The 16806-nt window shown below is 38.1% G+C and overlaps 1 protein-coding gene across 1 annotated transcript in view; it reads right to left on the minus strand.

Moving 5' to 3' along the window:
• Positions 1-1126: 1126 nt before the first annotated feature.
• The window catches only part of Sf3b6 (splicing factor 3b subunit 6), a 75989-nt gene continuing 60309 nt past the window's right edge, over positions 1127-16806 (minus strand). Inside the window, exon 4 of the mRNA XM_067153027.2 lies at positions 1127-1481. Coding sequence (XP_067009128.1) covers positions 1383-1481 — 99 coding nt within the window. The 3' untranslated portion in view covers positions 1127-1382. The remainder of the gene's footprint in view (positions 1482-16806) is intronic.

Below are 16806 nucleotides of genomic sequence, written 5' to 3' on the forward strand. Positions count from 1 at the left end.
ACTGACGTCATTGTAATGACCTATGTTCATTTCAATAGGGGAAACTACTAAGACAGTCTTTCTGAGGATGTAAAAAGGCAGGTAGAGAGTGACGTCATTAAAATGAAAACTCTCCAACCTGATTCTGACTGATGGTAGGCAAGGTGGCCTACTCTTACAATGAAAATTCCCTAACCCAGTCTTGATATGAGAAAAAACATTTGGTGACTTCCCCGTCGTGTGTCTAGGGTAACGTTAAGAGCTATACAATTTAATACAATCTTGCTCACAATGTGTACACTACCTAGCCTAGAATTCTGTATACAATGTCGAATTCCGTAGCGAAGCACGGGTACATCAGCTAGTCTTCAAATATAATTAATAATAGGGAAAACAAGGTCATGAATTATTATTTAATGTTGTTATATGCAGCCATGGCTGGCACATGCTCGTAGAAGGATTTGTGAAGATACCTTTACTCCTACGGACTCTGCCAAAGTTAAAGCCTATTCCCGCACTCTCCGTTCCTCCTAAACCGTCCACCGGCGTGCTTCCCCCTTACATTTCTCTCACCTCACCCAACTATATCTTGGGACAGAAGCTCGAGAGTCCGTGCCTAATCTTCAACCTGAAAACATTTACCTGCAAACTGCGTGCTAAAAGTCACTCACCTAAGTTTGATATTGCCTAACAGTCTTCCTTATTGATGAGAATTTACAGTTTTACAATGAAATTTAATTTTCTTAGCGTTATTCGAGTCCAGTTTTTGACTTCAAATATCAAGATAATAAAAAACCCTTTTTGTTCTCTAGAGAGGACACCGTCCGGGAGTCCTTATGGGCCAGCCGCTACTGAATGGATGCCTGAGAGCAATTCACTGTTGTAATGTGTTATTAATGGCACCCTGGTCAAAAAGGATTCACCAAAAATTCAAAATCAGTATGGTGTTTTGGGACGACAAGAAACAACTCAAACAGGTTACAGTTACCATTTAAAAAACACAAGGGAATATTTGAATGTTACAATGCTGTATGTATGTCATGCCTTTTAGTCCAAGCACAAATTGAAATGTTACTTTTTAAATGCAGGAAGTCACTTGGAGGTTTCAGGATTGTATTTGGTTTCAAATATACAAAAAAGAAACATACACAGGATATTAAATTCAATACAAAAAAGGACTTCATTCATGATAATGCAACATACAAAGAATGTAATGCAGAAAGAGGAATGCACACATTCTAGCAAATAAAAGACATCCAGTGTATGCTGAATAACACTTCAAAAATGCTTCAACTCGCACATTATCTTCGTTCACCAAATTATACCTTAAATCTACAATAATACAATGTTCTTGAAAAATAGATCTCACAATTTATATCAATAATACCTTATACATAACAAGTTCACTTTTTCTCTTCTGTGTTGAGACCATATTTTGCCTTCATCTTATCCAGTTCTTCCTTCTTCTTGTCAATATCAAGCCTCTTGAAAGCCTTGTTAGACTGAAAAGATACAAAAAAGAATAAATCTATCATTACTAAGAAAACTGCAGAGAAACTGTGGGGTGCACACTGGTAGACATACTTTTCCAAATTATACAGCTAAATCTTATATAATTACACTACTTATAAATAACAATTGAACTGCAACAATAGTACATTAATTAGTACTGTAATTAATCACTGCTCAGACAGAAAGCTAAGAGTAACATACACAGTGTACAGTTATACATATTGATTGTGTGATTATTCCACAAGAAGTACACATTTTTACAGTATGGTATAATAATGTTCATTTTTCTTTACATATTGACAGACGCAAGAGTCTATGGCAATATATTTTTTTAAATTCTCATTAACTGATGGTGTTCTGTGTTGCAAATTTTATTAAATTCTCATTAATTCTGCTCTTTTTTCTTTCCCGGATAAAACTATTAACGACTGAAATGTAACAAAGTAATTAATAAAAATTAGATTAACACATAATTAACGTTAACAGCCACGATAAAAAATTCTTCACCAAATGGCAACATGCAACAGGCAGTGATATTTTCATAATTGTTCTTCTGTCTGTTACAACTAAACTATATTTAGAGAAAAAAATGTATCTCGCTGTCAGCATTTGATATGGGCAACTAAAGGCAGTGAACGGACTTTTCACAGAAAACATGGTAAGAATCACCTTTAGATTTCAATGCTGTTACAATATCAAACCTTTCATCTTTGTCATAGCTTAACTGTTCAGCAGTGCAACAAAGTTCCTTGTAACAAAGAAGCAAATCAAAATCATTAGAACCTGTTTTGAACACATTTAGTTTGTTGAATTCTGCCATGATATTATTTAAATCACCGATGCTTGATTTTGTAACTAACCTTGAAGGCTCAAACAAATAATGTAAAGCATTAATTACTATTATCATCAGTTTCTTTCAGCATTATGGAATCCAGTGTAGATAAAGTTTCAAGCTTTCAAATTGTTTTCCGAAGTATTTTCATCATCGATTGCCATGCTTTCTACAAGTTCAATTACTGTATTTCCAAAGTGGCCACTTTCCAATATTTCACGTTTGGTTCTCGATAAGCTAATTCGAGAGAAAACAAGGTAAGCTAGGGGTTTTTCTTTAGAATTAAACTTCAAGATTGGATCTGATACTAATACCTTTGTTCCCATAAAGGAGTATGGTTGTTTAAGCATGCCGTCTTCTATGGCCCATAGAGGAGTAAAGTCGTTTACCGCTCGTTCAGTGTAGCGCGCTACGATATGCTTGTGTTTTCGGAGACCTGAAGAGTTCTACCTAGAAGTTTCTTTTTCTTTTGGTAGATGACTCGAGTGTCCTCTTTCCTAGACAATGTACAGCCCTCCTTTTGTGTCCTTTTACTCACTGTTTACAAGTCAATTTTGGCGCTTTTCAAACTGAGTGAAATAGCAAGTGATTGTAGTTGTGTCGTAGGAAGAGCTTCAAACATAAGTAAATTGAGCAGTAGTTGAGCGATTTCAAAAGAATATTTTAAACAATAACGACTCAGCTTTAGATACTGAAAGCGAGTGTGATTATGTGCACAGTGAAAGTGCTAGGAGGGTCAATAGTAATGCAGATAGAAACAGTGACCTGAGTTTCCTTTCTATCGTCCATCAGCTCCAATATTTCACGTATGTACGGGTGTAAATAAAAATAGTGAGGAAAACACTGTTGTGTCTGTTGTAAATACACTGACTGACAGAGCAAATGCAACACCAAGAAGGAGTGGTCAGAACTTTATGCCAATTGCAGGGTAGACTGACGTCACTGAGGTATGCTCATGATGTGAAATGCGCCGCTGTGCTGCGCACGTAGCGAACGATAAATGGGACACGGCGTTGGCGAATGGCCCACTTCGTACCGTGATTTCTCAGCCGACAGTCATTTTAGAACGTGTTGTCGTGTGCCACAGGACACGTGTAAAGCTAAAAATGCCAGGCCGCCGTCAACGGAGGCATTTCCAGCAGACAGACGACTTTACGAGGGGTATGGTGATCGGGCTAAGAAGGGCAGGTTGGTCGCTTCGTCAAATCGCAGCCGATACCCATAGGGATGTGTCCACGGTGCAGCGCCTGTGGCGAAGATGGTTGGCGCAGGGACATGTGGCACGTGCGAGGGGTCCAGGCGGAGCCCGAGTGACGTCAGCACGCGAGGATCGGCGCATCCGCCGCTAAGCGGTGGCAGCCCCGCACGCCACGTCAACCGCCATTCTTCAGCATGTGCAAGACACCCTGGCTGTTCCAATATCGACCAGAACAATTTCCCGTCGATTGGTTGAAGGAGGCCTGCACTCCCGGCGTCCGCTCAGAAGACTACCATTGACTCCACAGCATAGACGTGCACGCCTGGCATGGTGCAGGGCTAGAGCGACTTGGATGAGGGAATGGCGGAACGTCGTGTTCTCCGATGAGTCACGCTTCTGTTCTGTCAGTGATAGTCACCGCAGACGAGTGTGGCGTTGGCGTGGAGAAAGGTCAAATCCGGCAGTAACTGTGGAGCGCCCTACCGCTAGACAACGCGGCATCATGGTTTGGGGCGCTATTGCGTATGATTCCACGTCACCTCTAGTGCGTATTCAAGGCACGTTAAATGCCCACCGCTACGTGCAGCATGTGCTGCGGCCGGTGGCACTCCCGTACCTTCAGGGGCTGCCCAATGCTCTGTTTCAGCAGGATAATGCCCGCCCACACACTGCTCGCATCTCCCAACAGGCTCTACGAGGTGTACAGATGCTTCCGTGGCCAGCGTACTCTCCGGATCTCTCACCAATCGAACACGTGTGGGATCTCATTGGACGCCGTTTGCAAACTCTGCCCCAGCCTCGTACGGACGACCAACTGTGGCAAATGGTTGACAGAGAATGGAGAACCATCCCTCAGGACACCATCCGCACTCTTATTGACTCTGTACCTCGACGTGTTTCTGCGTGCATCGCCGCTCGCCGTGGTCCTACATCCTACTGAGTCGATGCCGTGCGCATTGTGTAACCTGCATATCGGTTTGAAATAAACATCAATTATTCGTCCGTGCCGTCTCTGTTTTTTCCCCAACTTTCATCCCTTTCGAACCACTCCTCCTTGGTGTTGCATTGTCACTGTCAGTCAGTGTATTTTTCCAATAATGATTTTTTTAATATGCAGTAATGTAGAACTCAACTGTCAAGTAGGTGGCTTTTTAAAAATGGCTGGGCCCCAGCAGTGGCAAGCTACTCTGGCAGCTGGTAGTGAAAGTGTTAACCAGCAATTATCACAAACGATCTAATAAATTTTGTACAGGAACTGAAAAACTTTCCTCCTTAGAAAAGAAATCAACAATAGGGAACATGCATAATTTTCAAAAATATTTTTTTTGAAAATTACACGAATGAAATAGTACATAAACGTATTGCATTGTGGTAAGTTGCCTTGTTTTCTACCATTAAAAAAATATTTAATAGTGCCTTTCCGCAAGGCGAGTAAAACGGCCTCTGACATAAGCGGCACACTGTGACGTCACGATCCAGTACCGCATGCAACTCTACCAGCCGTTGTGCATCAGCCGTTGCTAAAAGCCGATTGTTTATTATTCATGATCGCGAATAACTTCGAAATGACAGAAGAAAGGTTCAACGCAGCACAGTCAGACAATCTACCATGTGCAGATGTCATCATTCTTGAAAAATAGTGACTTCTGTGGCCGCAGAAATTCGCGGATAAAAAGCAAGTTTGTAAGTGACGTCTTTTATATACGTGCAATGTACTGTAACCCATAGTATTAGGATAACAATGAACCTGGGTAGATATCACATCACTTTCAACATTTCCTTCTAGACTGATTCCCATATTAAAGAATAACATTACATTTTCGGGCTTTCAGCATTAGTAAAGTAAGAAATCGGATTTCAGCACTAACATAAACATATAGCTAGCATTATAATACTAGTCCGCCTCTGTGGTGTTGTGGTTAATGTGATTAGCTGCCACTCCCAGAGGCCCGGTTTCGATTCCCGGCTCTGCCATGGAAGTTGAAAACAAATAGTACGAGGGCTGGAACAGGGACTACTCAGCCTCGGGAGGTCAACTGAGTAGAGGGGTTTCAAATCCCACCTCAACCATCCTCGAAGTGGTTTTTCGTATTTTCTCACTTCTCCTCCAGGCACCTAAGGCCACGGCTGTTTCCTTCCCTCTTCCTTGTCTATCCCTTCCGATCCTCCCATCCTCCAACAAGGCCCCTGTTGAGCATAGCAGATGAGGCCACCTGGGCGAGGTAATGGCCCTCCTCACCAGTTTCATCACCATACCCAAAGTCTCACGTTCCAGGACACAGCCCTTGAAGCGGTAGAGGTGAAATCCCTCGCTGAGTCCGAGAGAAAACCAACCCTGAAGGATAAAGTGATTAAGAAAGAAAGAGAGAAAGAAGGATAAAAAGAAAGAAAGAAAGAAAGAAAGATCATAGTACTATAGGGCTATAACCTAACATTCCCAAAAATATATATATTTATGGTTGGGACAGCTGGCCTACCCACTTCCGGGGCCCATGAAAGAGAAACATTAAATATCTTTGTGGAGGGAAAAAGTTAAACATGATAAAGATAAATATGACTTCATCTAGTTTTCACAAGTCGGGCTGAGTGGTTCAGACGGTTGAGGTGCTGGCCTTCTGACTCCAACTTGGCAGGTTCGATCCTGGTTCAGTCCGGTAGTAGTTGAAGGTGCTCAAATACGTCAGCCTCGTGTCGGTAGATTTACTGGCACGTAAAAGAACTCCTGCACATCGGAGTCTCCGAAAACCGTAGAAGTAGTTAGCGGGGCGTAAAGCCAATAACATTAATTACATTTGGCTTTTAACAAGCCGAGCATATCAGGCGAGAAAAGTGTCCTGATGACATTTTAGTCGTTCAATACAGGAATGTCTTTGGGAGCTGTGACTTTTACCTTTTTTTTTTTTTTTTTTTTTTTTTTTTGCTATTTGCTTTACGTCACACCGTCACATATAGGTCTTATGGCAACGATGAGACAGGAAAGGCCTAGGAATGGGAACGAAGCGGCCGTGGCCTTAGGTACAGCCTCAGCATTTGCCTGGTGTGAAAATGGGAAACCACTTCAGGGCTGCCGACAGTGGGATTCGAAACCCACTACCTCCCGGATGCAAGCTCACAGCTGCGCGCTCCTAACTGCACAGCCAACTCGCCCGGTATTTTTACCCTTCGGTTTATTGACTTGGCTTGTATAACCTAAAACTTAGGCTAAGTTGGATAATATTTTAAACACCAACATCACTATTTTCACCTGTGTGTAATTATGTTATTTATTTCATTAATATTATGATAATTATTATAATTGAGCATTGTTAACTTATAAGACCCCAACAGACAAGCATTGGTTTTGTGTAGAGTTATACATTTATTAAATTCACGTTGTTTCTTTCATGATGTACACGCCTATTTTTTGTTATATTATAGAGTATTTAGATATAGCCTAAATTTCTTTACAAATTAAGCTCTTCAATAAAGACATAAATTACTGTCGCATGCCAAGATAAATTGGTAGAATTAGAGCTATCAAAATGGTTCATAACCCCTTTGATTTATTATCTTGACATGGATCACCCAAAACATAAGTTAGGTTTGGAGAATACTTTAATAATTAGCATTAATTAATGCACTGTTTATTATTTTCATATTCCAAGATGTAATTGAAGCATTTAAATAAGGCATCATACATTAAAATTTAAAGTTTTACCACTAGAACAGCTCACATGGAAATGATTGAAAATTCAAACAAATTCATCTTACGTTAAAATCCTCAAAAAAATAAACTGTAGACTTTTCCGATATATCACCAGCATTTCTCTGGCTGGCCAAAATCCATTTCTCCCTAGTTTTAGCGTCTTTGGAACATTTATAAACAATTTGTTTGGGATGGTATGCAATGTGCTATTGCTCATCTCAACTCTACACCATTTATAAGTTTTCTGCCTCACTGTCTGCGCAGGATTCACTTTAAGTCTAAAATATACCACTCAGATTATTATCCAATGTATGGACCTCGAATTTAACTATACCAGACACTAAAATAAAGTAGAAATACGCGATGTGTATACTGCTTCTCACAGCACACTATGTGTTATTTCGTCTGCTAAATCAGTCAACCTGTACGATGACGTCAGACCAATGAGATCGCGTGCTTGCGTCACGTGACAGTTTCGTACACTGATTTAGATTTTTATCATGTTTGGAGTTATTATTTGTACATCCTGATCACATTTTTGAATTCTGCATGAAATTTTGAATCAGATTAGCATATTTTTAATTAAAACCCCGGATCATGCATGTTCCCTATTGCATCAAAATATTTAGAAAGGTACTATACCACTGAATCAAACCAGCATAGGCACTGGGAAGAGTTTTAACTCTAAATCTGGATGGTTGTTGGTGAGGTATTGTTTATGTTCATTTTCTAAAACTTTTGTGCATTTCAGAACACATTCTTGAGCCCAGAGACAACAGTGTTCAGTTCTTTTAAGCTTTAGCATCATATTTCTCATAAATTGAATTTGCGGCACCAGCAGGTGAAACCATACAAATGGCTTTGATTTTATTAAAATTAATACTGAAGTCATTTAAAGTCTGCAAAACTGCCTGAGATGATGTGGTTGCATTTGCCGATTCTAAGAAACTACAGGAGCCTAGTTATAGCTGCTGGCAAGTTTCACCATCTCAAGTTCCTAAAAGTACTGCAAGTACTACGATCTGTTGTTTCATCAGAAAAGACAGCAATTGGCTTGCCCGTAAGTGAGTCTTATTTGCAACTTAGCTGCTTCTGAACACAATGGGAGATATTGTTTCCTCAGCACGACAGCGATAGGTAAATCCCCGGAACCTGGGATGTATTTTTTCATCCACGATCTTACAGCAGGATTGTCAACTTTCTCAAAGGAAATATTGGCCTAAAATAAATTAATTTATGTTAGAAAATGTGCGCAAGATATGTATGAATGTAAATTTAGATATTAATTTACTCATGAGAACTTCGGAACCATTTGGGGGGGAATATTAAAACTACATGTATCTTAATGGTTTTAATTAAACTAACCATAATGAAAATATTTGTAACTTATAAGGGAAGGGGAGCAATTATGGCAAGTTAAGGCAATGAATTCAAGTGTTAATTCTTAAATTAAATAAGTTTGTATTTAAAAAAAAAAAAACACTATTTTAACAAGTCAAGCAAACATTTTAAATTTACTTTGTTTGATGACTTCAACACATTCCATTTTTTCGAAGTTCATACAATTTTTACGTTTCGTAAACGTTGAACCGATTGAATAATATTGTAACTCAAATAGCATAATCTAAGGAATAATTAACAACATTAGCAGCCGTACCCTGATAAATATGTCTGTCTGTTGTGTCCATAATAAACTCAACTTAGTCATTTTTTGCCTTTTTCTGCACTTAAAGCAAAATGTTCAGTTGCCTCTTAGGTGCATTACTTGTTTTAACTGAATCATCCATTCGCTTAACACGGCCCTTAGTTTTAATGTGCTTTTCACAAGCATCACACCTTGTATATTCAATTATTGTGTTGCAGTATTTACAAAGCACAATGTTATTAGCACTTATACAAAATCCATGTTCTCGATATTGTTCAACATGAGAAGTCTTCCCATGTTTATTTCCATATCACCAGGATACCTCACCTTAACCAGCTACAAAGCACAGTATTCTCTATTCTGGATACTAAACCATTTTCTTCAAAGACTCACAGGACAGGTCAAGAATATTTGTGATAAAAACCTGATAATTAGCAATAATATCCTTTTCCAAACAAAAGAAGACAGGTAACAGGAACCCCAGGTAACAACCATAAAATCCATCTCGCAAAAGGAGCAGGAGGCAGGAGAATTTCAGGAAAATATCTGTCCCCATCATCGAACAGCAGAGAAGTCCTCAAAGACGTATGTTCCAACCTACGTTACCTATGTTCAAAATGAAGTATGTATTACTTCTGACTTCATGGCATGCAGCTGTTAACCTTTTCACTGCCATGTTTTCTTGACCAACCGAGTCCTCCTGGCAGAGATTTTTTCCAAGGAATAAGCACTTTCACAACTAATTTTTAATGATACTATTACTGGAATATAATTCAAAAGTGGCTTGAAATATGTCGAATACAGGCTTAAATACACTCAAGAATCATTAGCATACATTGAATGGTCTCTAGAAGTGTCAGAGTTCATGAAAATTCTCAACACAGTTTGTCCAAAAATCTGAGTGAGAAGGATACCACCTGAAAACCACTACTGTAATGTAAGCTTTTTTTTATCCTAGTCATGAGCATTGTCAAGGCAAAAGCACATAAATCTCTTCCACTGTAGGATCAACCCACGACTGTAGCCTTGAATCAGGGGAAGGGGGGTATTTTTCCATCACCTGTTTGTAGTAACTGACGGTAGATTCAACTATAACCTGCACTATTGAGCGAGTTCGAAAGTACAAGAAAAAGTCAATCTCCGATGAATTAGCACGAAGATTTCTGTCGGTGATTCCAGAACTGGTGTCATCAAAACTGTGAACAACTGGGAAAAATGAACCTGATAACCACGAAAATGCAGATGCTTGCTTTTAAGGCCTAATATGCGATGCTTTCGTCCTCTTCGCAGAGGAAGGTGACAGTTCCTCACAGGATTCATCCCTAGCACTTTCAATTACACTTTCTTGGTGTTCATTATCATCCGTAATATACTTACTACCTTCCACTTCAAAAACATCCTCTCCGGAATCACTATTTATCAGATAATGTTCAATTACATCATTTACAAGAGATGACCGAGTACTGCGAGACGCCATGATGGCTGTGATACAGGGGGAACGAGATTACACTTCAACAAAGAAGAAATAACATCAGATTGCTTCCAAAACACACATAAAGGAGTGAGATATCTGCAAGGGCGAACTTCCTTGAACATTTTCTGGGAAACTGAAAGTGTGACACTACATCTCGTACATAGTTAAAATTGAAATAATAAATAAATAGGTTCAACCTATTCAATACAAAAGAATAAGAAATGCAGTAATTACATTCTTATTTAATAATAAGTAGAAGTGGTACCGGTTTCGACCCTAGTCCAGGTCATCATCAGCCGATTAAAACATGAAATACAATGCATAGGAAAAAGAAAATAAAAGATCGAGTTCGCTCCAGATCACCAGAAGAGGTGAAATAAATGACGGGGGTAGACACTGTAAAATTCAGAATAAGTTAAATGTAAGTCACTTAAAAGAAACTTAAAAGAAAACAGCGCATAACTTTCTGAGCGGCAGTATGGCACACGTAGTGTTAGGCAAAGTCTTATAATGTTTATGAAAAGCGGAGAACGGTTAAATGAGTTAGCTTGTATACACTGTCAGGCACAAAGTCATAACACAATCGAACACATATGAAGATCCATAATCTTGCTGAAGCTGAAGATGAGTAGATCAATTGAAGTAACTTGCAAGCTCCCGGTGATCAGCGCGATATATTCAACATCAGGCACAGTGGTTTTAAAGGCCAACGTAAAATGAAGAATACGGTAGCTTAATGAATCAGTATTTGCTTCGGTTGCGGGAATGTAAGTATAGTAATCGCCACGTAAGGAAATACCCCAGAAAGTAAATATCGCCGCCCGATGCTCTTCTTTTCTCTTTTTTGTAATGGCTGATCATTGCTGCCAACGTGCCTGGTTACATATTAAAATCACCAGACATACCATAAAAAACTAACCTCAATGTAAACACCGATAATGAATGTTTCCCTACCCCGGTAAATGATAAAAGATAAGATGAAATAAATCAAGATAATTATGAATATCTCGTCGATTTCCACGCTCAATGAGGAATTAAGGAAATAAACACACTTTCTCACTCAAATTATCTGTCTTTATTTTGATATACAGTAGGCGTACTATAACCATATTCTTGAAAAGCGGGGCATGTTAAACGATGCAGTTTATTTAATAAGTCTTTGCAGTGTGATTTTCGAAAGTTCCAGACATCCAATGACTTCCCTTTCTTTTGCGCGAACATTTCCTTCTCTCTTCAATACCGGTAACCAGTAAGGAGGGAGATTATTGGGCATATTTTCAGCCTGCAGGCTGGTTATATCTTCAAGCTTATCAGGAAACATATAGGAATATAATGTGCCAAGCTCCGTGAACGGAATTTAGGTCAGCTTTCAAGTTCACTGCGGATTTGAAAATAATAATGTTACAAGTTCTGCTGCCAAAATTTCGTCCCGCAAGAGTTATTTCATGTACCGGTAGATCTAGACATGAGACTAGCGTATTTGAGCACTTTCATCATTTCACACAAACAATGTTATTAAATGCATTATCCGAACATGCCACAATTCTACTTACCTGGTATTAGCCAAATATATTTACAATCCCACAGAAAAAGAAAATGTACTTTAAATATTCTCGCAAATATATCATTAGTGACTTTAACGGCGATGCGGTGGCAACACGCAATTCACGCTAGAGCAGTGATTGAACGTTGCCAACGTGCCAGATTAACGGTAAATGTAAGACGTCGTATCGGCAAGTAGGGTCCCTAAACTGTATGGTTACCGACACTGAAAAAGACCCAACAGCAAGAAAAGTAACTATAAATCAGTACCTTAATATTACAGGGGAGAAAGGATAAGGTTGCACCCTTAGGGTACGTCCTTACACGGAGAGGACTATATATATAAAAAATAAGAGTTTTGTCTGTACATTGCTCAGAATTTGAGAAGAATGGTATTTCTGTATCGGTCATGTCCACAGTAACGAGGAAATGCAATTTTTACTTTTCCGTAATTTCTATCTGTCTGCCTGTATGTATGTACACGCATCACTAGAAAACGGCTGAAGTGAATTTAATAAAAATTGGTATGCAAAGTCGGGGAATACGTCGCTACAATCTAGGCTATAAATAATTTTACTCACGCTGATTGAAATGGTAGTTTAGGGGAAGACCTAAAATTTAATTCTCAAATATTTATGTTGTTAGTGGTGATATCTTAATGAAAATTGGTATGCAAAGTCGAGGAAGTAGGTTGCTACAATCTAGCGTATAAATAAATTTTATTCACGCTGAGTGAAATGGTAGTTTAGGGGAAGGCCAAAAATTTTATTCTTAAATATTCACGTTATTTATGGTCCTATCTCATTGAAAATTTGTATGCAAAGTCGGAGAACGAGCCACTAAAATCTAGGCTATACATAATTTTATTCTCACTGAGTGAAATGGTACTTTGGAGGAAAGCCTAAAATTTAATTCTCAAATATTTATATTATTAGTGGTAGTATCGATAAATACTACATAACGAAAGTCATATAAAATTAAATTTCCGACCATTTAGGTCTTATACATTTTTACCGTACTGGCTATGATAACACAGATATTCATGAATTTGTATTTTTGTAGCTAAGTCCATATCAACGCCGAGCCACGAGAAAATGAGTTAACAGAATTTAATGAAAATCGGTATATAGAGTCGGGGAATAAGAAACTACAGTCTAAGCTATAAACAATTCTATTCAAACTGGATTAAATTGTAGTTTAGGGGAAGCTGCCTAAAATTTAATTTTTAAATACCTATGTTATTGGTTCTATCAAAAAGTACTACATAACAAACGTTACAGAGAATACAATTTCCGATCATTTATGTTTTATTCAATTTTACCGTACCGACTATGATAAGAGTGGTATTTCAGAGTCGGAAGAAAACTAAATGTGAAGGCCTACAATATCGAAAGCGCATAACATTGATCAACATTGACCATTGTTTGTGGCGGTATTCTTTATCTCTTATGCTGCCTCTCAACTCCGATAGATGGGATTACTGCTGCGTACCGAGTATAATAGCCCGACTGATTACTGGCAGAAAATAGCCGGGGAGTTAGAAAACTTTCTTCTTTAGCATGTTATTCCTCTGGTTCATACATTTTCTGATACAGCTGGTACGTAACACACCGGTTCATTATAGTATTCCAGCTATTCGATCCCCACTCTGATGCGCTGTTTTGAATAAGCAGTGTGCCTACTCAAGGCAGAGGCTCACTTCTTAGTAGTAGTAGTAGTAGTAGTAGTAGTAGTAGTAGGCCTATGGCCTGGTATAGAATAACAATTTAGGCCTATTCCAAATTATAGCACCACAATTCACTAAATGACTCAAAATTCAACCCTGAAAAGAGCCGTTTCTTAAGCTTCTTCCTCCTCACTTTTATTAAATTCTACATTCATTTTATTTCAAATTAGCAGTGAAGAGGGGGTTTTCTCCTCTCGCTTGGAGGAGAAATTTGCCTCCAAGTCAAGATAGATTTTTCCGCCGCCAGTGTAGTGAATTGATATTTACCGACTCATCGTGTACTCCTAGGAAATAGATCAGTAAAGGGGAATGATTTTTGCCCTAGAGTCTCCACTATTCGACCCCCTCCCCGCCGAAGAAAAGAAGAAGAGGGTTCACGGATCACAGCTCTGCAGCTTGGTCATCCCAGCTCTGAAACTTTGGACTGTAATATCGGAAGCTTAGACCTGTTTGTTAAAAGTGAGAAAATGTGTGGTTTGTAATTTGATCGAGTATTTCATATGAAAGCATTACTTTTAATTGCGCTATTCCTACTGACGTCACTGTAATGTTTGTTCATTTCAGTTGGGAAAACCAGTACGACATTCTTTCTGAGGATGTAAAAAGGTAGGTGGAGAGTGAGTGTCTACAATTAAAATGAAAGCTTCCCAACCTTATTGTGACTGATGGTCTGCAAGCGGGTCTACCATTACAGTGAAAATTCCCTAACTCAGTCTTCATATGAGAAAAGATGTTTGGTGACATCGCCGTCGCGTTTCTAGGGTAACGTTAACAGCTTTGCAATTTAATACAATCTTGTTCACAACGTGTACACTACCTGACCTAGAATTCTGTATACAACGTAGAATTCCGTAGCGAAACACGGGTACATCAGCTAGTAATTCAATATAATTGAATAAGTAATTGTGATCCTGTAGAATTTTTGGAACAGTTGACATGAAAAAACAAATGTGAAGAGAAAAAAATATAGTAAAAAGCGCAATACCGGAAACAAATGAAAACGTAAATGCACAGTGCACTATTATTTAAAATGTAAAAAATCCAGGTCGTGATTGAAGTAATCGAAGTCGGCATAAGGCAAGAGTTAAATTTGAATGAGAACTGAAATGAAGGTGGCATTTTTTCTTTTCTTTTTTTTTTTTTTTGTGAAAAGAAAAGATAGGATAAATTAATAGAGGAAGAGGAATAGTGGAATAAGAGAAGAATAAAAGAGACTGAAGTTAAAAGGTGTTGAGGAAGAATAAGATAGGGAGATGAAGAAGGGGTAGTTTAGGGTGGGTTATTGGAGGTAGAAAATGTGGGTAAGAACTTTGTAAGGCATGGAAAATAGAATTGGGGTTTTGAAATTTAGAATTTTTGAGAAGAAGAATTAGGAAGTCGAAAAGGATGTTGGGTTTTTCAGAAATGTCGTTTAAATTGAAATTGGGGTTGAAGTATTGGTCAAGGTGAATAAAGCAATTTTCAGTGGTGTTTAAGAGGGGGCCTTTGTTGATGATTTTAAGTATTTTCATGTCTTTTTCAATATTGATGAAATTATGCTTGGAGTCTTGTATGTGTTGTCCTATGGCGGAGAATCTGTTGTATTTAATGGCGTTGATATGTTCGGAGTACCTGATATTGAAGTTGCGGCCAGTATGTCCCTATCTTATCCTTCCTCAACACCTTTTAACTTCAATCTCTTTTATTCTTCTCTTTTTCCACTATTCCTCTTCCTCTATTAATTTATCCTATCTTTTCTTTTCACAAAAAAAAATTTTTTTTTAATGCCACCTTCTTTTCAGTTCTCATTCAAATTTAACTCTTGCCTTATGCCAACTTCGATTACTTCAATCACGACCTGGATTTTTTACATTTTAAATAATAGCGCACTGTGCATTTACATTTTCATTTGTTTCCAGTATTGCGCTTTTTACTATATTTTTTTCTCTTCACATTTGTTTTTTCACGTCAACTGTCCCAAAAATTCTACAGGATCACAATTACTTATTCAATTATATTGAATTATATTATATGTATCTATATATACTTACATTCCCGCAACCGAAGCAAATACTGATTCATTAAGCTACCGTATTCTTCATTTTACGTTGGCCTTTAAAACCACTGTGCCTGATGTTGAATATATCGCGCTGATCACCGGGAGCTTGCAAGTTACTTCAATTGATCTACTCATCTTCAGCTTCAGCAAGATTATGGATCTTCATATGTGTTCGATTGTGTTATGACTTTGTGCCTGACAGTGTATACAAGCTAACTCATTTAACTGTTCTCCGCTTTTCATAAACATTATAAGACTTTGCCAAACACTACGTGCGCCATACTGCCGCTCAGAAAGTTACGCACTGTTTTCTTTTAAGTTTCTTTTAAGTGACTTACATTTAACTTATTCTGAATTTTACAGTGTCTACCCCTGTCATTTATTTCACCTCTTCTACTGATCTGGAGTGAATTCGATCTTTTATTTTCTTTTTCCTATGCATTGTATTTCATGTTTTAATCGGCTGATGACGACCTGGACTAGGGTCGAAACCGGTACCACTTCTACTCATTATTAAATAAGAATGTAATTACTGCATTTCTTATTCTTTTGTATTGAATAGGTTGAACCTCTTTATTTATTATTTCAATTTTAACTGTGATACTCTTCAATACGGAACAATGAAATTTTTATCTTTAAATCTCGTACATATCCGTGATCGGCAAAGTAAGCCCTGCAACAAAACATATATATACGGGTTTGGCGAATAAGGCACGGAGTTCTGAAACGTATATATACCGATTTGGCAGTGATTGGGTAAATGCTTAATTGAAGATCTGTTTCTTACATTTCAACATGAAACCAATATATACTTTTTCTAGTCAAAATGAGGAAGAAAAAAAAAAGGCTCTCATTTACTGCCAGAAAAAATATTTTCCAAAAAAGGCCAAATTTGCAAATAATTGCAAAAAATAATGCCATACGCCACTTCAGAATGTGTCAAATTCATATAAATGTAGCCATTAAAAAAATAAACAACTTTTTCATTTATCACTAATAATAAAAACTCTTGCCTCTGCATATTGGCATAGGAAAATGAACACAATGAACATTGCTCTAACAGACTGTGTGACTGACTAGGAGGCGTGAAATGGATAAGAAGAGCATTACGGGATACAAGGTATTGCTCGCGCACCAGCGATATACAGTTATGGTCAACTACAAGGAGGTGACGG

Source organism: Anabrus simplex, chromosome 8 (genome assembly GCF_040414725.1).
Source record: "Anabrus simplex isolate iqAnaSimp1 chromosome 8, ASM4041472v1, whole genome shotgun sequence".
NCBI lineage: Eukaryota > Metazoa > Arthropoda > Insecta > Orthoptera > Tettigoniidae > Anabrus > Anabrus simplex.